This window comes from Vigna unguiculata, chromosome 6, assembly GCF_004118075.2.
Source record: "Vigna unguiculata cultivar IT97K-499-35 chromosome 6, ASM411807v1, whole genome shotgun sequence".
Taxonomy (NCBI): Eukaryota; Viridiplantae; Streptophyta; class Magnoliopsida; order Fabales; family Fabaceae; genus Vigna; species Vigna unguiculata.
Window position 1 is genome coordinate 24,667,382 of NC_040284.1, and position 24,020 is coordinate 24,691,401.

A 24,020-nucleotide genomic window follows, 5' to 3' on the forward strand; every position below is an offset into this window, starting at 1 on the left:
AAATACAAAATTAAAAAAATGCAAAAAATAAAGTTTAAAATATAACATACAACATAAATTTAATGATTTGGTTATGATATATTAAAAGTATCATAAGAATTATAATATTTAAAATTTTAAAAATTATTCTGAAATATAAAACTTACATTTTTGTTTTTCGAGAAATATTTATTTTAATAAAAATAAATAAATAACTGTAAACCATATGATTGGATGTATTTGTTTATGATTATGTTTTAGTATAAATAAATAAACATAACTAAAATAAAGGTATAAAGAGCATAATTGTTATTTTATCTATTCTAATATAGAAAGAGAAAAAATACAACACAAGAGGAGGACCTTTTAGTCCATAAAAAAGTGATACCTGCTTAGACTTGCAAATGAAGACTTGTGTTCATGTACCTACCGTGCAGTGGAAAGAGAGAGAGAAAGAAAGGGAACAATTATAGTGGTTCATCCTTCCTCTGTTCTTCTTCTATGCTTCGCGCTCTGGTTTTTTTCCGAGATTGACTCTGCAATTGATGATGGCTGTGCCAGTAGAGGAAGCCATTGCTGCTCTATCCACATTCTCGCTCGAGGTACTCTCTTCACCTACAACTCTCGCACCTCAATTTCTTTCTCTATTTCAATCCAATTTCCGTCACATTTTTCTCACTTCTTTTGTCACGAACATTGAAATGCGCTTAAGATTCTTTTTTATCTTTTTGTACTTCTGCTATTGTTTGTCTGATTCACTCCATCACTCGCTTAATTCGTTGTTGCTAATTCTAATTGAAGAAACTTCCATCTTGGTTTCTTTGAAGTTTTGTGAGTTTGTTATAGACAGTGTGTGGCTTCTTTATTTTATCTTTCCGAAATGTTTATTAAGCAGAAGATAACTGAAACAAACTTCTGATCTGTCAATGCTAGATTTACATGGCATGTCATTTTATGATGAGGTCCCAAACTAACGCATTGCAGCAACTTGAGGGTTTTGTTTCTATGTACGAGAGTTTTTTTTTTTTTCATGTACCCCTTTATTTAGTTTGTTATGAATTATGTAGGATGAGCAACCGGAGGTGCAGGGACCTGGAGTGTGGGTTTCAACTGAGAGAGGTGCAACAGAAAGTCCAATAGGTACTTCTTTTTCTTATTCCATTTTTTTTTTCTGTTATGGTTTTACGCTATGATGACTGTAATTAATAGCTTCAAAGATGCATAGAGTTATTAGTAATTGCTATTTACCACCCTCTTTTTTGTAGAGTACAGCGATGTCTCTGCTTACCGACTATCTCTATCAGAGGACACAAAAGCTCTCAATCAGCTGGTATGCAGCTCTTGAGCTATTCTTGTTGTTTAATCTACCCTTTACCTCTAGTTCATTTTTTTTTTCTGATTATAAATTTTAACTGTTTTTTCTTATACAAAATGCAGAATGTCCTTAGCCAAGAGGGAAAGGAGATGGCATCAGTGCTTTACACTTATCGCAGTTGCGTCAAAGCACTTCCTCAGGTAAATTTCTCCAAAGCTACGTTGAGGAGTTCATCAATGCATACAAAATACATTTCTTTTAGATAAATAAAGAAAATGTCTGAACAGAAAGAGTTAAGCTTTGGGCTTTAAGTATATTATATTTAAAGTTCACCAGCACTAATTCAGACTTACTATATATATATATATATATATATATATATATATATATTATGTTGCTTTTTTAAAACCTAGCATTTTGCCGGTAATGAATGAATTCAAGTAGTCCGGGCTTTGCCTAAGTGATAGTTTTATCTAATGCAACATGAGATCTTATGTGCTGCCATTTTCTTTTTCTTTGTTGATAGTTGGAAATATTAAATTGACTACACTGGAAATTCTTTTTAATATTTCCGTATGCCTATATTGTTTTATGTAATTTATGCATTTTTCCACAATGGAGCAGCTACCTGATTCTATGAAGCAAAGTCAAGCTGACTTATATTTGGAGACATATCAAGTTCTGGATTTGGAAATGAGTCGTCTGCGTGAAATTCAGAGATGGCAAGCATCAGCTTCTTCAAAAGTATGGGATGTTCTCAACATATTATAAGACCCTTTCTTATTTTATTAGAAGCTTAGCCGATCCAGACTTAGGACGTTAAGTCAATATGTAAATGTCACTTTTATGCAGTTAGCTGCTGACATGCAACGCTTTTCTAGGCCTGAACGACGCATTAATGGCCCTACAATATCTCACTTGTGGTGTGTTATAATTATTATGCTTTTGTTGTTAATTTTTGTTATTGTTGTTGTTTTGGATTTTTTAATATCTTTGTTCTTAAGTGCAGGTCTATGTTGAAGTTGCTTGATGTTTTAGTGCAACTTGATCATCTTAAAAATGCTAAGGCAAGCATACCAAATGACTTTTCATGGTATAAAAGGTATGTATTTTATTTATGCCTATCTCCCTTTATCTTTAGGTTGAGGGTCTTAAACTGTTCTTCCAGGTTCAGTGTTTCAGTTTGTGTCTACTGTATCTTATATCTATTTCTTTGTGGAGGCTTTATTTTTTTATTCTCGGTGCTTTAGGTGCATGTCAATTTGTTTGTATAATAATGAACATAGATTTAATCTCTTTGTTAATAGTATTTGGTTTCCAAAATTCTTCAATATAACTTTCGCAGAGTTGATCTGTTAGATACATTTCTTTGTACTTTTCACTTGTTTGGATAAATAGAAGAGAGCAAAAATAAACAAATTATATTAAATATATTTTTATATTCATTAAATTTTTTTATTCCGTTCTTATTCTTAATATAACTTTATTTATTATTTCTAAGTAATAAAAAATTATTTAATTTTGAAGAAATTAAAACAAAAATAATAGAACAGCAGATGTGGGAGACAATTCTTCAAGGAAAGAATTTCATGCCTAAATTGGGAGGATCTTATTTCCATGTAGGCCTCTAAAAAAAATTCACTTTTCCCCTTCATTTCATTAAAAAATGAACAAGCAAAGTTAATTTTTCTTTCATTTTCATCTTCTGTACAATCTGTATTGTAAGAATGTTGAAATTATGATTTCCTTTTTTGTGTATGTTAATAAGTACAGGTTTAGAATTATTATTATCCAATCATCTACTCACCTGATTTAGGATTTCCATATTTGAAAAGTTACTTGATGAAGTTCAGTCATTCATAATGGTTCTTTTTTCCCTTCAATTTGTCAGGACTTTTACACAAGTCAGTGGTCAGTGGCAAGACACTGATTCAATGAGGGAGGAATTAGATGATTTGCAGGTGCATAATATATGAAATTTCTAAGTTTGTGACATATAGAGTACTGGAAATTTGTTATTTATTGATTGGTTATGAAAGATTCTTTTCCAAAATTGTCTATGTTCATATTGTACTTTGGAATATGCCAAACTAAAGATGGCCGGTGATTGATCCTTTTTTAATTCAATGTGCAGATTTTCTTGAGCACAAGATGGGCTATTTTGTTGAATTTGCATGTGGAGATGTTCCGAGTGAACAAGTATCCTGTATATTTTCTTCACATTTCTTTGTTCCATTTGAGATTCTTTGCAAAACCACAACACCTACACTTTTGGTATAACTTGTAAATGTTTTATTTTTTTGTTTAGATTTTTTTTTTTTGGAAAAATGTCATTTGTGTTCACGATGTGTAGGAGACTGGAGAATTTTATCCTTAACCTAGTTATACTTTCATAAAAAAGACAAGGTGGATTTGGTCAATACTTGAGTTGAGAAGTAAAGACAAGAGAATAACTGGTGGCTAGGCTACCTCAAATCCTTCTTTTGATTAGTTATCTAAGTTTGCAGTTTAAAGCAAATCAAAGCAAATCAAGTTGATAAAAAGTGTTTTGAATCTAAAATTTAGGGTTAGTCTATTGTTCTTGAGTACTATCACAAAGAAGTGCAAAGAACTGATCGATATATCACACCAATAATTTTATGCTTTGTAACACTGTTTAAATATCCTGATTTTTTGTTTCTTATTAAAATCCTTGACTTGATATAGTGTAGAAGACATTCTTCAAGTTCTTATAGTCTTTGTTGTAGAGTCTTTAGAATTGGACTTTGCCCTTCTCTTTCCAGAACGCCACATTCTTTTGCGTGTTTTGCCTGTTCTTGTTGTCCTAGTGACATCATCAGAGAAAGATAGTGAGTCTCTGTACAAGAGGGTGAAAATCAACAGACTGATCAATATATTTAAGGTACCGTTGTTTATATGCTTATTGATAAATGTACTGGTTAACAGAATAACTTTATTATTTGATTACCTGAAAATTTCTACGTTTAATGCACTGAATTCTTTCTCTATTGCCAATAAGTTCAAATTTGTGTATCATTTTAACCTTTTTTACAGAATGAGGCAGTCATTCCTGCATTTCCAGATCTGCATTTGTCTCCTGCTGCAATATTAAAGGAATTGTCAACATACTTTCCTAAATTTTCTTCTCAAACTCGCCTTCTCACACTTCCGGCACCACATGAGCTTCCACCTCGCGAGGCACAAGAATATCCTCCAAATTGTTTTGTATTGTTACTGATAAATTTATACTAATTTGTTATTATTGAACTAGATTTTACTTTCTTGAGTGTCATCCATTAACTGATACTACTTTTTAGTACCACTCTAACTGCAGATAGTTGAGTTCTTATCATGATATATATGTTTGGGTAACAAATTACATGTTTTCTGTTCAATTAATTTAAAGAATGCCAGGAGGGTGATCTATATAGTTTTTTTTTTTTTTTTTTTTATTGTTGACAAATTTTTTATATTGTGTATCAGCTGGAATTGAATAATACGTTAATTGAAAACTGGAGTGGTTATAGGTTCAAAAAAAAAATGGTGTTTATGCAGTTAATTTTTTCCTGCAATATTTTTGTGTATTCATTGTTAGATGACATGGAAAACTGTAGGTTTAATGAATATATTTTATTGCAGCCTCTGATGCATTTTAGAACTTAAATTAGTTTGTAGTTAAGATTACTAGAGGAGCTTCTATTAATAAAATTATTGAGGAATCTTTTCTGTAATGTTGATTTTATATAGACTTATAAAGCATCTTCCTACTGACTCCTTTAGAATGTAAACTTGACATGATACACATATCAGAGACATTATTTGATCATAAATCATATTGGAGCCATCCGTGCTGAGCATGACGATTTTGTAATTCGATTTGCTTCTGCAATGAATCAGGTGCTGCCCTCTGCTCTGCTTTGTCAGCAGATTGAATGTCCTCCTTGAAATCTTATTTGCTTTGTTTCTTTGGACTATTTCTTAGCGTGTATACCTGCTACTTAGTTGTTTGTCTCTATTTTTACAGCTGTTATTGTTGAAGTCAACTGATGGTTCTGATGTTGAATGGAGCAAGGAAGTCAAGGGGAACATGTATGATATGATTGTTGAAGGTTTTCAGCTATTAAGCAAATGGACTGCTCGCATATGGGAACAATGTGCATGGAAATTTTCTCGACCATGCAAAGATGCATCCCCATCATTTTCTGACTATGAAAAGGTAAGGAGTTTTCAAATGTTGCAGTTATCGAATCTTGGTAGTTTCTGATCATTCTTTTTCTCCTTTGTTGTGATGGCTGATTTATGTTCTAATCTGGTACTGGGACTACGGCAAATATTACTACTATCATTTTTTTATTTGTATAATGTAATTAACTATTTACACAAAATAGCAATTTTTCGTCACAATTACAATTTGTATGTGCAGTGGTGTTGATACCACTTGTAGCCTTATCCATCTTAAATATTATTCAAATTGATTTAGTTTTTCCATTGGACATGTCAAAATTAACCATTTTCACTCTAAGCCAATATTTCCTTTATTTTTTATTTGTTATGAAACAATTAATTTTGAGCAATTCTAAAATATGATATTGTGCTTTCAGTAGTGTTGATACTCCTTGTTACTTCAAGCATATTAAAACGCTTAAATTTTGAATCAGCCATAATTGTTTTACATAAGCCACATAAAACTTAACCATTTATCAAGTATTGCATCAGTTAGCCATTTATTTTCAGTTATTCAGTTATTTGTGTTAACTACACACAAAGGTGATTTTTATATTAATTGTACATTTTGATTTATGTCAAAGTTGGCACCCTACACTTCAAATCAAAATCTATCTTGAATGGTTTCTATTATAAAATAGAAGTTAACATAAGCTTTGTGTTTCTTGTAGGTAGTAAGATATAATTACAGTGCAGAAGAAAGGAAAGCACTGGTTGAACTTGTGGGCTACATAAAGAGTGTTGGATCTATGATGCAGCGGTGTGATACATTGGTTGCTGATGCTTTATGGGAAACAATACATGCTGAGGTCCAGGATTTTGTCCAAAACACATTAGCTATTATGTTGCGGACTACCTTCAGAAAGAAGAAGGACCTCTCTAGGTAGTATTCTAATTTCACATTACATTGTATAAAATTGTTATTTTTTTAATTTGATAGCTGATATGTTCCTTGGACTTGGTGTTCTCATGGAATTGTTATTGATCATAATTCTGTATCATGAAAAATAATTCTTCTGTATCATAATCAACAATATAGCAATGTTCTGGATCAAAATGTTCCTTTGTCTGTCATTTTTTTTACATTTCAAGATATCATCTTCTTTTCCAGTTACACCTTTGTTTCCATTTTTGATTTTATAAAAGTGAATAATTATTATGCATTGAAAATTGTTTAAACTTTAAACATTAAATAAATTTTTATTGTAAATTTATATGCACATTAAGAAAAGTTCCCATGTGTTATCTATTTCCAGCTAGAAAATTTATGATCATATATGACCTGAATCTAAATTTATAGGTGAGAAGCTCAAATGACATTATGGAGGGAAGTTTATTTTTTGTTAAAAATATGTTAAGTGAACAGAAAAAGACTTCAAGAACAACATTTTGAGAAAGAAAAGGTTCAGAACCCTTTGATTCACTTTTAGAAAGAAAAGGTAGTTATAATTAATGAGAGAGAATACAGATAGGCATACAACATTTCTTTTGATTGATATGGAGAGTGAATAAGTAGGTTATAACGTTCATCACTTTAATTAATATGGAAAGAGAGAAGATAATGACACATAAATTGAAATAAGAAAACTGAAATAAATGTAATAGGTAACTCACTTAAAATTGCATTAGAAATAGAAAAATTAAATGATTTCCTTCGCTTGGGTGAAAAATATCGTACACCAGTATTAGGCTATCTCCATAGTTAGATTTTAGACTGTTAACAAAACCTGGATTTTCAGTTTGTAAAATTTTGCTTATGGTTTCATGATTTGAGTTGTTATTATTTGATAGAAATTGAGTTTTATTTTTAAATTTTACCGGCAGTATTTGATGATCTTTTGAATTATCCTATGAGACTTAACTTCTTTATGGAGTTTTTGGGTTGGATGTTGTCCCTTCATTTGAATCCCAAGAAAATTTCCAGGAAAACAGTTCACTGATTGAAAAGTCTGCATCAATTTTTCCTTGATTCTTTTTTCTTTTTTGTATCAATTACCCAAATATGGATTTTCAGGATTCTTTCAGATATGCGGACCCTTTCAGCTGATTGGATGGCTAATACAAACAAATCAGAATCTGAGTTACAGTCCTCACAGCATGGAGGCGAAGATAGCAAAGCAAACATATTTTATCCAAGAGCGGTTGCCCCAACTACTGCTCAGGTCTGCATCGTTTTCAATTCTCTTTGCTCCTCTTTTATAGTTTGTTATATCAATATGCATGAAGAGCCGCATGTATTAGGGATCAAAGTTTTAATATTGAACTCTGCTATCTGTATAGATGTTTTTGTTCAACTAGCATATGGACTTACCAATGCTGTGGTAGAGGAAAATAAATGAAGTCTTTATTTTGAAACGTTGACCATTCATTTATGTGGTATGCATGTGGGAAGACTCATTCTTACTTGATATGATTTTGAAAAAAATCTATTTTCTTTGTTTCTTAGATTACTTTTTTCAAGTTCCGGTGTTCTGCATGAAATTTTCTTGGTGTGTATTCACATACATTATAGTAATCAAAAGTTGTTACCAAAGATTCTGTGTATCCTGACTTGAGCTGCTTTACAAGTTCTTTCTGTGGATACATGTAATGCTGTGGTTAGCATGTAATTGTTGCTTAGCTAATCTCTTTACTACAGGTCCACTGCTTGCAGTTCTTAATATATGAGGTGGTTTCTGGTGGTAACCTTAGGAGGCCAGGTGGACTCTTTGGCAATAGTGGCTCAGAAATCCCAGTTAATGATTTAAAACAGCTGGAGACATTTTTTTACAAGCTTGGTTTTTTCCTTCATATTTTAGACTACTCAGGTAATGGTATTTATCTGAGCGTCAATGTTACTGCAAAGACTCATCCTTTGCACACATTCCATTGATATATGAAATATCATCTAAACTGACAATCTCTTCCTCTCACTACTCCTGCCTTATGGCTCCTCTCCTACACTAGGGGCTATGAAGCGTTACATTTCGTGTCATATTGCTGTTGATAACATATATGGCTTTATGATGCACTGCTTTCAACCTATTAGGGGATCCTTTATCCCTTCATGGTTTTTATCTGAGAGAATGAAAGGGTGAACTAGTCCAATATCTAGAATCGAAACAAAAAGTACATGCAATGGGGCTGATAGATGATTATTAACATATCATTTGGTGTTCAGGAAATCCTTGGGTTCTTGCTAAAGTTAAAACTTCTAATACAAAACTAAACATCATTGAATTGGGAGGGTACATGGATGTTTACATTATCACTGAACGCAACATTAAACTGGTACCTACATTCTTGAGTAGAATAGTTTCCTATAAATTTCTGCTTTTTGGGTGCTATTTAGTTCTCTTGTAAATTATTAGGTTCAGATTATGTATGCCCCTGGCATGTGGACCTAACAATGAAGATTGGTCCTTTTAAAGCTTCCAAGCTCATTTTTGTGCTTATGATTTAGCGGTCACAACTTGTTTTTATTTGCTCATTATTGTACCTTAAGTATACAAATTGGAAGGTCATTGTCACCAATTTTTTAGAAAGTATCCTAAATGTTTTTGATTTCTTGGACTAGAGAAGAAATACATTAGAAGATAGTAAATTCTGAAAGATTTTGACCCTCTAATTTCTGAGACAGTTTACTGATAGAATCCTTTGCATATGCCTTATTACATCCTTCAGTGAATTGACTTGGGTGATGATGCTTGCAGCGACTGTTGCAACATTGACAGATCTTGGTTTCTTATGGTTTAGAGAATTCTATTTAGAGTCTTCACGAGTCATTCAGGTAATAATCATCACAAAATTATTTGAGTTTCACATCTATCATGTTCACAGCAATCATTATTTATAAGTCCAGCTACTAATTTCATAGCTCCTTGCAAAATATTGATTGCCTCAAGCATTCACTCATCTATTTGTACTTGTAATTGAATAAAAAAAATTCAAATAGTGGAAGGCTAGCAACTTGGAATTTGAATTGTTACATAGTAGGAAGATGGTGTGTATCTGTTATTTTTTCCAAAGTTTTCTTCTAATATTGAAATTTTTCTTTGTCCTGAACTTTGGAAGTTAACATCTTGTCTCTAATTCTGCATACTTTTAGTTATACCCTACTCCCCACCAAATCCTGGTTCTGTTAGTTATGTAAACTACTCAGAGATAGAGACTGAAATAACAATCAAAAGAAGGCTGAAGATTTCGTAGAAACATGTTTTATTAAGAATGAAAAGTTATATGTTGTGTGAATCTGATCTTTCTTTATGCTTGCTGGTAGCCTATTCTGAACTTCAACATTACTCTATTTTCAAGTAGTCATTCCTGTGTTACGGGTTTTCAATGTTGTTTTTAAAACTTTGAAATTTTCAAATTCTACCAAACTTGTGATCTTTTTTATTTTCTTTATATGCTTGTTTGTTCCATCTCCCCTTCTTTTACTAAATTTTCGTTATTTAATGTAGTTTCCAATTGAATGCTCTCTTCCCTGGATGTTGGTGGATTGTGTACTTGAGTCACCAAATTCTGGTCTTCTCGAGAGTGTTCTGATGCCTTTTGACGTCTATAATGATTCAGCTCAGCAAGCCTTGGTGTTGCTGAAGCAACGTTTTCTATACGATGAAATTGAGGCTGAGGTATTAGAAATTTTTAACTTGAAGGCTAATGCTAGTTGACTATATGATGAATTTCCTGGAACAGTATAATATCTGATACAGATGATTAGGTGCATATGGTGAAGTACACCAAATTTATTGGAGTGATACATGTGGTGTCAGGTATCCTATATTTACTAAATTGTTAGAGATGTAACAATGCCATGGGAATTGAGAACAAGGGGTATAAGTGGGGGATCCTTGTGGAGGCATATAGAAAATTGAGTGAGGACTTTTGGACGGGAGGATGCAGGATCCTCAATAAACTTGCAATTTTTTGTATATTTCTTTTATATTTAAGAGTTGTTTTTACAGTTATGCTTCGTGACTTATGTTAACATCAGTTTATACTAGTAGAAGGTACTGTATTAGGTTGTTAGTAAGATCAGACTTTTGCTTCTGTTTACAAGTTTCCTGCATATACTTTCTCCAACAATCAACTGTTTTCTATTTACCTTTTTTCATAGGTGGATCATTGTTTTGATATATTTGTTACAAAATTGTGTGAAATCATTTTCACATATTACAAAAGCTGGGCAGCAAGGTATGCTTATCTTTCTCTGACTCAACCACATTTTCTTTTCATTATTCCATGGACTAACCTTTTTTCGTACTGATGGATACCTAAATCATGCAGTGAATTGCTTGATCCTTCATTCCTCTTTGCTTCAGACAATGCGGAAAAGTATGCTGTGCAACCCATAAGGCTCAATATGCTGCTTAAAATGACTAGAGTGAAGGTTAATGGATTACATTGTCATCATGTTTATTTTACATAATTTTGGTTTGGTGCTTTAAAGTGTAAGCTAGGTGCATACTGCCTGCTTAACAATTTTGAATATTAAAATAGCCCATGGGGCATGTGTGGAAGGATTGGAAAAATATGTGTGCATGGTGTTAGATCACCTGCCTCCCAGCAGAATCTGGAAACACTTGACTGAAGCCCTACATTAAATGAAAAAATATTAACTGTTTTATACTTTTTTTAGTACATATAAGGGATTTTCCGATCCAAACCTCATTATCATCAAGTGACTTTGAATGATGTGACTTTCTATAACTTGAGGACGTATACAAAATAGACAACTTTGTGTAATAAGCAGGAATAAGTTGTAAGCCTATTTTTCCCCTGGGATTTGGTTTCATACTGATTATCAATCAGTTTCAGAAAAGGTTTCCCATGAGTTAACAAAGTTTGTTTATCAGAAAGTCCTGGTTTGAAATCTTGGAAAAACAGTTGCTGGGAGTGTTTCTGCTTTAATTGTTCAACCTAACTCCACATTGATTAGTTATGTTCCAAAGTGGCTTTTGGATACCAATAGTCTAACGTAATGTTTGGTCTAACTTTTTGGGACTTCTCTCTTTGAAGGGCGAAGCTAGGGCAAATGCAATTCTAGAAAAACTATTGAGTATAAAAGTAGGTTCTTTCTAATGAACTAATGAAGAAAATAATAATGAAGACTAAGATAGATGCTTACATGATTTATAATTTCTTTTTATTTTCATGGTGTATTCGTTGTTCAGTTTATATGATCCCTCTCTCACACACACACATACGTTCTGCTGGATGTCATAATTTCAATTTCTCTCATGTGATTATATATACTTGTACAGCTTCTCGGAAGGATGATTAATTTGCGAAGTTTGATCACTGAACGGATTAACAAGGCTTTCCGTGAAAATATTGAGTTTTTGTTTGATCGCTTTGAATGCCAGGATCTTTGTGCCATAGTGGTTAGTGATTTTACCTCAGCTACTTCCCATTACCAACAACTATGAACTACTTTTCTTTTCTCAATGTTCATTGACTAAAGCAATACTTTGACTATTTTATTTAAGGAATTAGAGAAGTTGTTGGATGTTTTAAAGCATTCCCATGAACTACTGTCCAGAGATCTTTCTATTGACTCTTTCAGTCTCATGTTGAATGAGATGCAAGAGAACATCTCCCTTGTATCATTTTCTAGTCGACTGGCCTCGCAGGTTTGTGTTTTGAGCTCTAAAGATGTACTTTAACTGGTGTCTCCCTTTCTTCTCTGCAAATGTTAATTAATTTCCTGTTATCTTTTAATATTGAACCTTCGTATTGAAAGCTGAAACACTGTTTAAATGGTAATTAGTAATGTCACGACTTGCTCTGTTTTCAATTTAATTTGATCTATTTCTTTATCCATGCTAGATTTGGTCGGAGTTGCAAACCGATTTTTTGCCAAATTTCATTCTCTGCAATACTACTCAACGTTTTATCAGATCATCAAGAACTGTTCCTGTTCAAAAGCCATCTGTACCCTCTGCTAAGCCTAGCTTCTATTGCGGTACTCAAGTAAGCATTCCTCGGACTGCCTTTAATGGTACAACCATTATAAGTCAGTATCAATATTTTTACGGCTTAAATAATCACCAATTTGTGAATAAACCTCTTAAATACCAGCAGCTCAAAGTCTCACTTAAGTCAGATGTTTACTTTGTTAAAATAATGTGATTTACTTTCCCTGACTAAATTTTTTATCTCACTTTCCATTTTGGGAAGTTGGAAAAGTTATTTCAGCATGGTTTAGTCCTTAGGACCACGTGCCAGGAGACTGTTGATAGTATAGAAAAATCTAATACAAATTTCTTGGAGTTTAGATCACTTTTCTCAGCTTTCGTTCTGTTTTTCTATATTTTTTCTGTTTCTTATATTCATTTTTTTTTGTTTTACTTGTTCAGTGTTTTTAATAACGAGGGAGATGAACTATTGTGTTTGTGTGCGCTTTCTACAATTTTCATTATGTTCACATATTATAGACGTAGGTATATATGTTTCTCATTCTCTCACTGTGATAGGATTTGAATTCTGCCCATCAAAGTTTTGCGCGACTGCATAGTGGATTCTTTGGAATACCGCACATGTTTTCTATTGTTCGACTTCTGGGATCCCGATCATTACCTTGGCTTATTAGAGCTCTTCTTGATCACATATCAAACAAGGTACACTCTTCTTTATATTTGCTAAATTCTGAATAATTATAATTGCACACTTTTCTTTTTCTCTAGAAACCTCGTAAACATTATAAAATATAATTTTATATATACATTAAGTTTGATAATAAACTATATAGAAATTTGTGTGAACTAATTGAAATATTTCTTGCTTCTTAAACCCTGTCACTCTGATAAAGTTCTTTTTTAGTTTTCTACCAAAAATCCTTCATGCATATGAATTTAGTATCCATATTCAGGACACATGTTCCCTATTTCAATAGGTTATGTTCCGATCTCAATTCCACTAACATTTTATTATTAAGGTCAGTCACCACATCTTAGGTATTGTCCACTTTGGAGTTTGGTGGCTCCATCATGGTTTTGTCTTTAAAATGTGTCTCTGTGAGTTAAGAAAAGGTGTATATAAATAGCCCTTGGCTTTGACAGCTAAACAATATGAAACTTTTGGGCATACTAGAATATAAGCCGCTCAGTCAAGGACTAAGGGGAAGGCTCCTTTGCTTTTGGACCTCTTTTTCATTCTCATGAACGATGCTAATATTCTGGCCTCAATTTTGCTAAGATAACATTGTTAAGGTTAAACACACAATCCAAGGTATTGTATGCTTTGGAGCTTAGTGACTCTGTCATAGTTTTGTCATTTAAAGGTGTTACGGTGGGTCAAAAGAGGAAGGTGTATGTAAATATGATGCTCCGACATGTCTCTTAAATGGTGTGTCCCATGTCCGATACGTATCGGACACCGACATTTGTACGATACTTGTAAGACACACTATGTCCAATTTAAAAGATTTTTTTTATCTTTGACATGATTTTGACAATTAAAATAAGGAAAAAATCTTATATTATCACTACTTTTCGCACATTGGATATTAGATAGATAGATTAGATTCATTTTTTTGTTAGTTGACAGTTTCAAATTTAACATGTATATACATGTCGTGTCTTGTGTCCTATATTTTTTCAATTTAGCCGTATCTTCGTGTATGTGTCCGTGTCATATCTATACCCGTTTCCGTATCCGGGCAACATAAATAGCCTTAGTTTTACTCGTAAGCTAGGTGGACTTTGAGCTTATCAAAACAGATTATAAAGTGCAAAGTCGTCCTAGCTACGGAAAACTGATCAACTAACTCTTTATAATCATGTAAAAAGGACTTGAGCAATGAATGCATAGTTCAAGGCTTTGCATAATAAGTTTTACCATATTAGTGTACACACTATTTTGCTAAGGATAGGGGGAATGAATGATAAAATGTTACAATATGTAGTTTTTCAAGTATATAGATTACACATCGACATTCACGAAAGCTTCTACCTTAATATAACTATTTTAAGCAACTGATTGTTTTTTATTGACACATGCATACTGGATGCTTTTAGTTTTGATTTGTCTATATTTATTGATATTATAAAATTTGGATGTGGCTCACTAACACCGAAAATGCATGCTATTTCCAGATTACTTTGCTTGAACCAATGATTACAGGATTACAAGAATCTTTGCCAAAATCAATTGGGCTTCTTCCTTTCGATGGAGGTGTGACAGGTAAATGGTGACATTTTTTCATTCACTTTGTTTTTATTGAGAAAAAGGGTTTATTCTGCAATTTACTTACATACGAATGCTTAAAATGTATTCTTCTTTCAACATCTTGACAGTAAATTAGGCATACTGATTCAATGTATAGAAAATTGTTTAAGCATATAAAATTGTGAAAAGCAAATCATTGACAAAATAATAGTGAGTTTTATTGTGTAAACCGTATTGGTGATTCATATGCTTGGATATGCATGCAATGCAACGTACCATATTCCAAATTATTAGTAAATATGCCCCAATTACACAGTGCGTGACCAAAAATGTTTCTTAGATAAATATTAATTATTAGTTCTTAGTTGTTGGTAGCGCCTATGTCTTTGCCTTTTCTTTTTAGTAAAGTAATACTGGGATACAGTTTCTATGTCATGGAATTGAGGTCATTGGCATAATTCTTTCTCTCTTCTTTTGTTTTTCTTATATTAGGGGAAGAAACCTTAGAAGAATAATGCATTTTTCAAAATCTCAATAGCACTTAAAGGTTTGCTAGAAATATATCAACACAGTTATATTTCATGGACTCTACAAATAATTCTCAAAAAAATTAACTTCAAAGGAATACATTACATACATACGTGATCTTATCTGGAAATTGACTTAGATTATTTCTACACAGGTTGTGTGAGACTTGTTAAGGAACATCTTAACTGGGAGACAAAATCGGAGCTGAAAGCTGAGGTTCTTCATGGCATAAAAGAGATTGGAAGTGTATTATATTGGATGGGGCTTCTAGATATTGTGTTGGTCAGTAAGGCAGTTTAATTTCCAGTTTATATATTGGAATTGACATCGACAAAAGCTAAAAACTTAATAAAATCTGCTTTATATTTCAAGATAATTTAAGAATTTATATTATGTTTTTTCTAACACTACCTAAAAAGAAGCCTAAAAAGAAGAGGATGGGACAAAAACAATTATTTAGCCCATTGTACATGTAGTCAAGAACGTTTCTATATTGAAACTTGAAGGCCATGAAAAGCTTGGTAAATAAATACAATAAACAAAAAGGAAATGTTTTGCAGATGACTTGCTTGAAGTCCTTATTTGGTCATAAACTTTAAATAGATGAAGAGGGAAAATTTATTTAGGTAGAACTAGAAAAATTTGGGCTTTCGCTTTGAAGGCACAAAAATGGAGAGGAAGGATCTAAGAATGTATGAGTGCAAGGTAGGTGCTTGTGGGCTAGGTTTAACCGGTCTAGTCCCATCCTAATATTTTGGACTTGAACCAGGCTGGTTCTATACTTAGACAAGACAAAGTAAGAGGTATTTAGGGAGTTTGAAATCTCACAAAGGCATTTTAAGAATCTGAACCCCTGAACTAGAGGAGATCTAATTTCAGTTAAAGTATAATAATTTATCTATCATCATCTAACTCCCAAAGTAATTTTACAAGGATGCATAGTGCTGAAGAATAAATTTTGCAAAATTGATAGTATTACATGGGAAATAAGGAGGAATAATCATATATCTCCTTTAATTGCAATTTTGATGTTTTCATGTATGCTGCTTTAATTTGTGAGTAATAGTGATAAATACATTGCATTCTTTATAGAGAGAAAAGGATTCTATGGATTTCATGCAAACTGCTCCTTGGCTGGGCTTGCTTCCTGGAGGAGATGGTCAAATAGTGACTTCCCAAGATGGTGAACACAGCCCTGTTGTTAGTCTCTTTAAATCAACAGCTTCTGCAATGGTTTCATACCCTGGTTGCCCATCACCTTCCTCTTTCCATATTATGTCAAAACAAGCAGAAGCTGCAGGTTTGCTGTTGGAATGCTTTTAATTTTTTTTGCTGTTATCTTGGCATGTTTCTTTGTATAAGGCACTAATGCTTGTAATCGAAAGTGGAATCATCAAAATCATTTTGAGAGGCATGTAACCAAAGTGCCTTTTGAGAGGCTCAGCATCTGCATTTACTACCACCACTTTTTTCTTTCAATTCTTATCCACAATAATACCCACTACATCAAGCATTATGCCTTATTTTAAGCAACTAACAGCATAAAATTTTATGGAGAAAGAAAATTGTTAGGATAGACTTGGATGGCCAAAAACATCTTTTCATATCTTACATTATCCTTTAGGATAAGTTTTCCTGTTTCCTCATTTATATCTTAGGATTAGTTACCATATTTCCTTATATAATCATGATTTTTTTTATCTATGTAGGTAGGAGTATGATTAGTATAAAAAAGGGTTAGTGCTGTAGGTTTTATGAACACAACAATGCATTATAGCCCATCTCTATAATAACAATTAAACTTCATTTCTTTTTCTCCCTCTATACCAAAAGCCATTTTTTTTTGACAAATACATTACTATACCTTTGTATTTATAATAAATTCTTTTTCAATAAAACTTTCTGACTTTTGATTACTTAAAATCAACTCTGGGGATTTCATTTAACAAAATCCTTTTATTATCTATTTCTAGTAGAAACGCTCATGTTATAGTTGCGTTCATTTACTTTGTGATGTGTTATTTTAGGAGAAGAAAAGGACATTTTTTATTATACACTAATAAAAATTACACGAGTGATATATAGCAGGCAGGGCTGGCCAGTATTCGGTACTACCCTGATTATAGAACAAATACAAGGATAAAATAGGGAAAGGCAGAATGAAATCAGATTTAAAGAATCTAGTCTTGATCATAAACTACCTAAATCTTCTAGAATCCTTATTTGAATTTAAAATAAAAGTACATACATGATCCTTTATTAATGGCTCAAACCTTGTTTCTTTTATTGCAGATCTTTTATACAAGGCTAACTTGAATACTGGAAGTGTGCTGGAGTATGCACTTGCCTTCACTAGTGCTGCGTTGGATAAATATTGTAGCAAATGGAGTGCTGCACCCAAGACAGGCTTCATTGACATTACAATTTCCAGAGATTTCTATCGAATATACAGTGGTCTCCAAATTGTAAGGAGCAACCTTCCACGCCCCTCTTTTACTTGTCACACTGCTAAATAACTTGCTAGTGCTTTGAATGAGGAATTGACTCCCCATATCAAATTCTTTAAATGTTGAGTTTAATTACAGGTTAAATGGCTGAAACTTAGCTTGAACCACTTTGTAACATCTTGTTTAATACATTAATAAATTTCCTATGTGTAATTATTTAAATAATATATATAATTAATGTGAGCTTTTGCTTGAGCTACGTAGGGATACTTGGAAGAGTCTGCTCAAGTGCCATCAAATAGTCATGACAGGCTGGGAGATTCAATTGCTTGGGGGGGCTGCACTATTATTTATTTGCTTGGGCAGCAACTGCATTTTGAGCTCTTTGACTTCTCGTATCAGATCCTCAATATCGCAGAAGTGGAGGCCGTATCTGTTATGCAAACACATAAGAACTCACAATTTGCTGTCGAGGTTTATTTTTCTTCAAATCACCCAAAAGAATATTTGCTAGTTCTACATCATCATTGTCCATTAATAAAATTACTGCTTTCATTATTGTCTACACGCAAACATTATTGAAATGTTTTCCGTCTTGCTCAATTATTTATCCTTCTGTACTGCATTTCTAGAGAATGATATGTTTTTTCAATTTAGGAACAGAGTGATAAAGATTAAATCAACCTCAGTTTTACCATGTTAAGACAAATCAAGTTTAATTTAGATGGATGTCGCATCAGATGTTTTAACTATGTCCAAACCTTGCAGCATAAGGAGTTATGGTTTTGTTTATGTGTGGTTGTATGCTGCTTAAATAGCATTTATTTTTCTTTTAACAGGGATGGGAAGCCTTATTGGAAGCAATGAAAAAAGCTAGGAGATTAAATAACCATGTATTCTCTATGCTTAAAGCACGTTGCCCCCTCGAAGAAAAGACAGCTTGTGCTATTAAGCAAAGTGGTGCTCCAATACATCGAATAAAATTTGACAACACAGTTTCAGCATTTGAAACACTGCCACAGAAAGGTGCTTAAACGAGTAGTCAAGTTGTGCGCTTCCTGCAAATTCTGTGTTACGTTGTACATGTATCTCTTGTGTTGTTGTATGTAAATGTTTCACGAGTTGAATTTCTATGCAGAGGTGGCAACATTTTTTTATAAGCTGTAATGGAACTCAGTCAGTTGACAGTTACAACCATCGGTTGCTATTAGTTATAAGCTTGTTGTATAAAGAGTAATTCAATTGGAGATTACTTTTGCTTTTTTCTCCAAACTCTTTCCTTTACTTCCAAGACACCTTTCGTGGTAACAAAGCTAGCTCTCAAGAAATGCTAATATAATTCACTCTTCAAATCATCTCTAGTTCAATTTCATTCAAGTTTAACAAAGGTAACCTTCCTTCGAAGCAACACGTGTGAATAATGATCAGGGATTTAAGTTGCATCAGTATAAAATAAAACCTCTTTTCATTGCTAGAAATCAGAAATATAAATGTACATTTTTAGATTTTATTCCAATAGTCAATTTAAAAAAAAAAAAAGATACTTTGTTTAGTAGTCATTTGATAACTAATATCAGATGAAAACTCCTTTTACTGTTAAAAATGATAGTTATACATATATATTATGAGACCCTACTTGACCTGTCAATATTAAAAGAAAAAAAGTCATGTATAGATGATCGATATTGTTTTAATTAGTTTTGATCTTAATAATTCTGTTTTAGTACAAATTTGAGATTTGCTTTGTTTACACTCTCATTTCTCATTTGACAAAACTTTCGTTATATCATATATAAACTATATAGATTAGAAGATAATTGTGCACGACTCTTTTGTTATGTCACAATTAACTGATAACTAGTCCTAACAATTCATTCATGCATGTACGGTTTATAAGACTCAAATACGGAGTTCTTATTTTTTAAATAACTAATACTTTTTCATATAATATACTCATAAATATGTTGTCGGTATAACAAATGCAAGAATACATAATAATTAGGAAGATGTTAACTAGTGTCTTAAGAATACTGGTTAAGGAATATTAGTATGCATTGGTTTTGACATTTTTACATTAAAAGCTGAAATAATTAAGTACATTAATTAAAACAATATAAATATATATAATAGATTTAATAGAGAAAATTACTCTTTTAAATTTTTAGACAATAACCTTCTAATACAAATCAAAGATTTCGAAATTCTTAAAGTCTCTACTAGAAAAAAAAAATGTCTCCTATTTTTTTTTTTAAATATTTAACACTATATTTTTATTGATTTTTCTGTTAATTTAAACTTTCTTATGTTTAATTTTTAGTAACATTAAAATATAATTATTTTATTATTTAATTGTTTTTTAACTTTTTAATGGTAAGTAACAATTGTTAAGATTAAAAGCAATTTACAATTGAGATTAAAACCTAACTAAAAATACATATTAGGAGGCTACTAACTTCATTATTATGATTGGTTGATTACTTTGTTGCTATGATGCACCGATACTTCAACTTGGGTCACGACACGTATCGTGTCCGATATTTTAGGATACTTTAACAATAATTATCAATGAAGTATCTACTTTATAAAGTCGTAATACACTACAATAAAATTTTTGAATAGTGAACAATTTTAGTGACAAAAAATAATTAGTCACTATAGTAACCAAATTGACAACTAAAATAGTTCCAAAAAATTATAATTAGTTTATAAATTGATAATTAAAATAATTTCAACTATGAATTGATCTTTAAATTGGTCACTAACATTAGCTACCAAGTTTTGGCTACTAAGATAATTAGTCTCTAATTAGGAATTTTGGATACACACATTAATAATCTTATATTTATTATATTTGTAAGAATTATTCTACATTTTTCAATATTCATATATCGCGTATCTATCACGTATCGTATCCTATTATTACGAAAATAAACGTATCGACGTCGTATCCGATACACGTATCGTATCTGTGCATCATAGCTTTGTTGACTTATTTTTATCTTGTATTAATTATTTGATTAGTGTAAAATGTAATTTGTAGTGAACATTTAAAATAAAATTTTCAAAATGTATTTTTATAAAATATTTTTAGAGCAATATTAGGTAATCATCTGTTTGCCTTTGTCATACTATTTTATGCGTTCACATTTTTTATTTATTTCATATAATCGAATTTGCAGCTTCTTTTTTAGCAAATGTTTGTGTGATTAGTTTAGGTACTAAAAATTAAAACATAAAATATTGGATTTATTTTGAAAGTTATTTTATTATTTTTCCTTAAAAATATTTGCTTTATAATATATGATTTATTTAGTTCATACAAATTAATAATACATTCAAGATAAACACACAGCCAAACATAATATTAAAGAAGAAGTAATTTTAAACACTTAAATATAAAAGGAAAATGTTTATAATACTTGACAGATAAGTAATGATATTTAAGACATTAACATTATGGCAATATGTTAAATATGAGAATATCTTCTGGTAGGCAATAATCATTTAATAGTGATTTTGTCATTTTATATCATTGACTAAGAAGTTCTTTTATTACAAGGAATCAGTTTCCGATCCTGCATTCCTTAAAAACCTGTTGTTTGTTGTGCTACTTAATATAGGAAGAAGAAAATAAAAGATACATTTATAATTATTACATTCCCGTGTGCACCTTAGACTTCAATTTAATTCACGCGCACATTACTCTCCAGCCTTTTATATGGGCTGGGCCGGGCCCAGTGGGTCGGTGACGTGCCGTTATAACTAGCTTATTTTGTTTATTTATTTATTTGAGCTATCTATCACTCTACCACGCTACACGGTATCTGCACTCTGCACACACGCACTCGCATAGAGAGATAAAGAGAGTTAAATTGTGTGTTGCGTTGTGAAGCATGACATGACAGGGACAGAGACACATTGCTTACTGTTTATAATTTCGTCAACTGTCATCATTTTGATACAATAGAGAAGAGAAGAGAGAATTTTCATTTGTTTGAATTAGGAAGAAAGAAAAGAAGGGGAATGAATTTTGGGAGTTAGTAGGAATAGTAATGGCGAAGAGGGAGCGAGTGAGAGGAGTGTCGGCGTCGGAATTGAAGGAGAGGTTGAGGGAATTGGTGAAGGTTATCGTTGACTCCGACGACTACACGGTGGCAGCCGCCGACGAAGCCATCGCCACCCTTTCGGCTCTCAAACATTTAAAGTCTCCAGACTCTTTGGACGACTTTCCCCTTCCTCCCGAATTTCGATGCCCCATTTCAACCCAATTGATGACGGATCCCGTTATCTTATCCACCGGCCAGGTTAGGTTATTCCCTCTTTTCAATTTCAGTTTTTTTTTTTTTCTGTTAGTGTTTGGTTTGATGTTTATAGTTTATTCCTTTAGAAAATAGAAAGCGTGACACTGAGTTGTGACTGATAGTGTGTGTGTTTTTTTGTGTTTTAATTTCGTTGTATTGCTGCTGCTTCAGACTTATGATAGGCCATTCATTCAAAGGTGGTTGGATGAGGGCCACAGAACGTGTCCGCAGACCCAGCAGGTCCTGTCTCACTCCATTTTAACACCTAATTACTTGGTCCGGGACATGATTGTGCAGTGGTGTAGGGAGCGTGGAATTGAGCTTCCTGAGACTGTTAAGGACATTGATGAAGTGGTCACTAATGCGGATAGGAACCATTTGAATTCGTTGCTTCGGAAGTTGTCATTGTCTGTTTCTGATCAGAAACAAGCTGCCAAGGAGCTTCGCCTTTTGACAAAGCGAATGCCTTCGATTCGAATCCTTGTTGGGGAGTCCAGTGATGTGATTCCCCAATTGCTGAGTCCATTATCATCGCCTGTCACGGCTTCTACTGATCCTGATCTCCATGAGGACTTGATCACCACGGTTCTCAATCTCTCTATCCATGATGATAACAAAAAGGCCTTTGCAGAGGATCCTGCAGTGATTTCTCTGCTTATTGATGCCTTGAAAAGTGGAACAATTCAAACGAGGAGCAATGCTGCTGCTGCTATTTTCACATTGTCCGCGCTTGATTCCAACAAACACATCATTGGAAAATCCGGGGCTATCAAGCATTTGCTTGAGCTTTTGGATGAGGGACAGCCATTGGCCATGAAAGATGCTGCTTCGGCAATATTTAACCTTTGTCTAGTGCACGAGAATAAAGGGAGGACAGTGCGAGATGGGGCGGTTCGGGTTATTCTGAACAAGATGATGGACCACATTCTAGTTGATGAGTTGTTGGCTATACTGGCACTCCTATCCAGTCATCCCAGGGCTGTTGAAGAAATGGGTGATCTAGGTGCTGTTCCTTTGTTATTGGGGATTATTAGGGAGAGTGCATCAGAGAGGAGCAAGGAAAATTGTGTTGCAATTCTGTATACAATCTGTTTTAGTGATAGAACTAAGTTGAAGGAAATTAGAGAAGAAGAAAAAGCAAATGGTACACTGTCAAAGCTTGCACATTGTGGAACTTCAAGGGCCAAAAGGAAAGCTAACGGTATTCTTGAAAGGTTTAATAGATCCCCCTCCTTAACACACACTGCTTAGTGAAATTAAACCTCGGGGATTAGGAAATCACCACTCTGTAAATAGTTTTTCTTGTGTTCTTCTGTACAAGCACAAACCATCTCGGGTAGCTGTAAAAATGGGAAAGAGAAGTTCACATATTATGTACAGAACCTTCACTTACAATCAGGGTGAATGAGCAAAGAGTTTGTTACTTATTCCTTTATTTCATTTCTGTTTGATTCTTTATCCCTTTTGGAAAAGCTCTTTTTCTTTGCTAAAGTTACTATATTCTTCTATTTTCTCGTTGCCTGACTGACTGCCCGTGATTGATGTTTTTGCTATCTAAATTTGTAAGTATTCTTCCCTTGTTTGTCGCGTAGCCAACCAACTTTGAGTGCTGACAAAGTGTCTGTTTGTATTTTGTTAGTGGCTCTATTGTTGTATTTGTATGTGGTTTTCGTTGCTGGTAACTTGGTATCTCACAGCTGAGAAGGGATAACTAATAAAAAGGTTAGTGTGTGGGAGTGGGGTAGGGTAGGGCCTCCTTTTGTCTTCTTTCCCTCGCCAACCAGTGAAGAGTGTCGGCACCGTTTTTGTTGCTCTATCTTTACCCAACTTTCTTTTATTACACTTTTAGGCATCAATTTTGCCCATGCCCCATAGATTTATGAATTTATTATATATGTATAATTATCGGTCACGTACTTTCTCCTCTAAGTTGATATGACTGATATTTTGACTTGTGCGTTTCTTTTTATTCAAATTTATTTTTCAAGTTCAGTTCCATGGTGTCACCGACAGTCTAGAATATTCAAAGTACTTGGGTCATGCATGCCTAACTATTCAGAATCTTAATCATGTCCT

General features: G+C 32.9%; 2 protein-coding genes across 2 annotated transcripts; both read left to right on the forward strand.

The window, feature by feature from the left end:
* The first annotated feature begins 374 nt into the window (after positions 1-374).
* LOC114187680 (protein PIR) lies at positions 375-18,915 on the forward strand. The gene is made up of 30 exons (XM_028075987.1): positions 375-581; positions 1,047-1,119; positions 1,245-1,309; positions 1,417-1,494; positions 1,919-2,038; positions 2,147-2,217; positions 2,304-2,396; positions 3,186-3,255; positions 3,429-3,493; positions 4,001-4,196; positions 4,349-4,500; positions 5,098-5,191; positions 5,319-5,510; positions 6,190-6,401; positions 7,533-7,680; positions 8,157-8,325; positions 9,211-9,287; positions 9,961-10,131; positions 10,617-10,693; positions 10,787-10,889; positions 11,764-11,883; positions 11,989-12,132; positions 12,329-12,472; positions 12,976-13,119; positions 14,596-14,683; positions 15,351-15,478; positions 16,289-16,496; positions 17,489-17,661; positions 17,908-18,117; positions 18,483-18,915. Exons 1-30 carry the CDS (start codon positions 525-527, stop codon positions 18,675-18,677), a joined length of 3,837 nt encoding a protein of 1,278 aa, XP_027931788.1. The 5' UTR covers positions 375-524; the 3' UTR covers positions 18,678-18,915.
* Positions 18,916-21,451: 2,536 nt separating this feature from the next.
* LOC114188030 (U-box domain-containing protein 9-like) lies at positions 21,452-23,379 on the forward strand. Its single transcript, XM_028076514.1, has 2 exons — positions 21,452-21,947; positions 22,116-23,379. The coding sequence occupies exons 1-2, from the start codon at positions 21,696-21,698 to the stop codon at positions 23,193-23,195; spliced, it is 1,332 nt and encodes a 443-aa protein (XP_027932315.1). The 5' UTR covers positions 21,452-21,695; the 3' UTR covers positions 23,196-23,379.
* Positions 23,380-24,020: the final 641 nt, after the last annotated feature.

Excerpts from the sequence above, each read along its gene's own strand:
- LOC114188030 (XM_028076514.1), top strand. The coding sequence starts at position 21,696 with ATGGCGAAGAGGGAGCGAGTGAGAGGAGTGTCGGCGTCGGAATTGAAG. Across the intron at positions 21,948-22,115 it reads TTATCTTATCCACCGGCCAG|ACTTATGATAGGCCATTCAT; the intron begins GTTAGGTTATTC and ends CTGCTGCTTCAG.
- LOC114187680 (XM_028075987.1), top strand. The coding sequence starts at position 525 with ATGATGGCTGTGCCAGTAGAGGAAGCCATTGCTGCTCTATCCACATTC. Across the intron at positions 2,397-3,185 it reads GACTTTTCATGGTATAAAAG|GACTTTTACACAAGTCAGTG; the intron begins GTATGTATTTTA and ends TCAATTTGTCAG. Across the intron at positions 3,494-4,000 it reads GAGATGTTCCGAGTGAACAA|TGTAGAAGACATTCTTCAAG; the intron begins GTATCCTGTATA and ends GACTTGATATAG.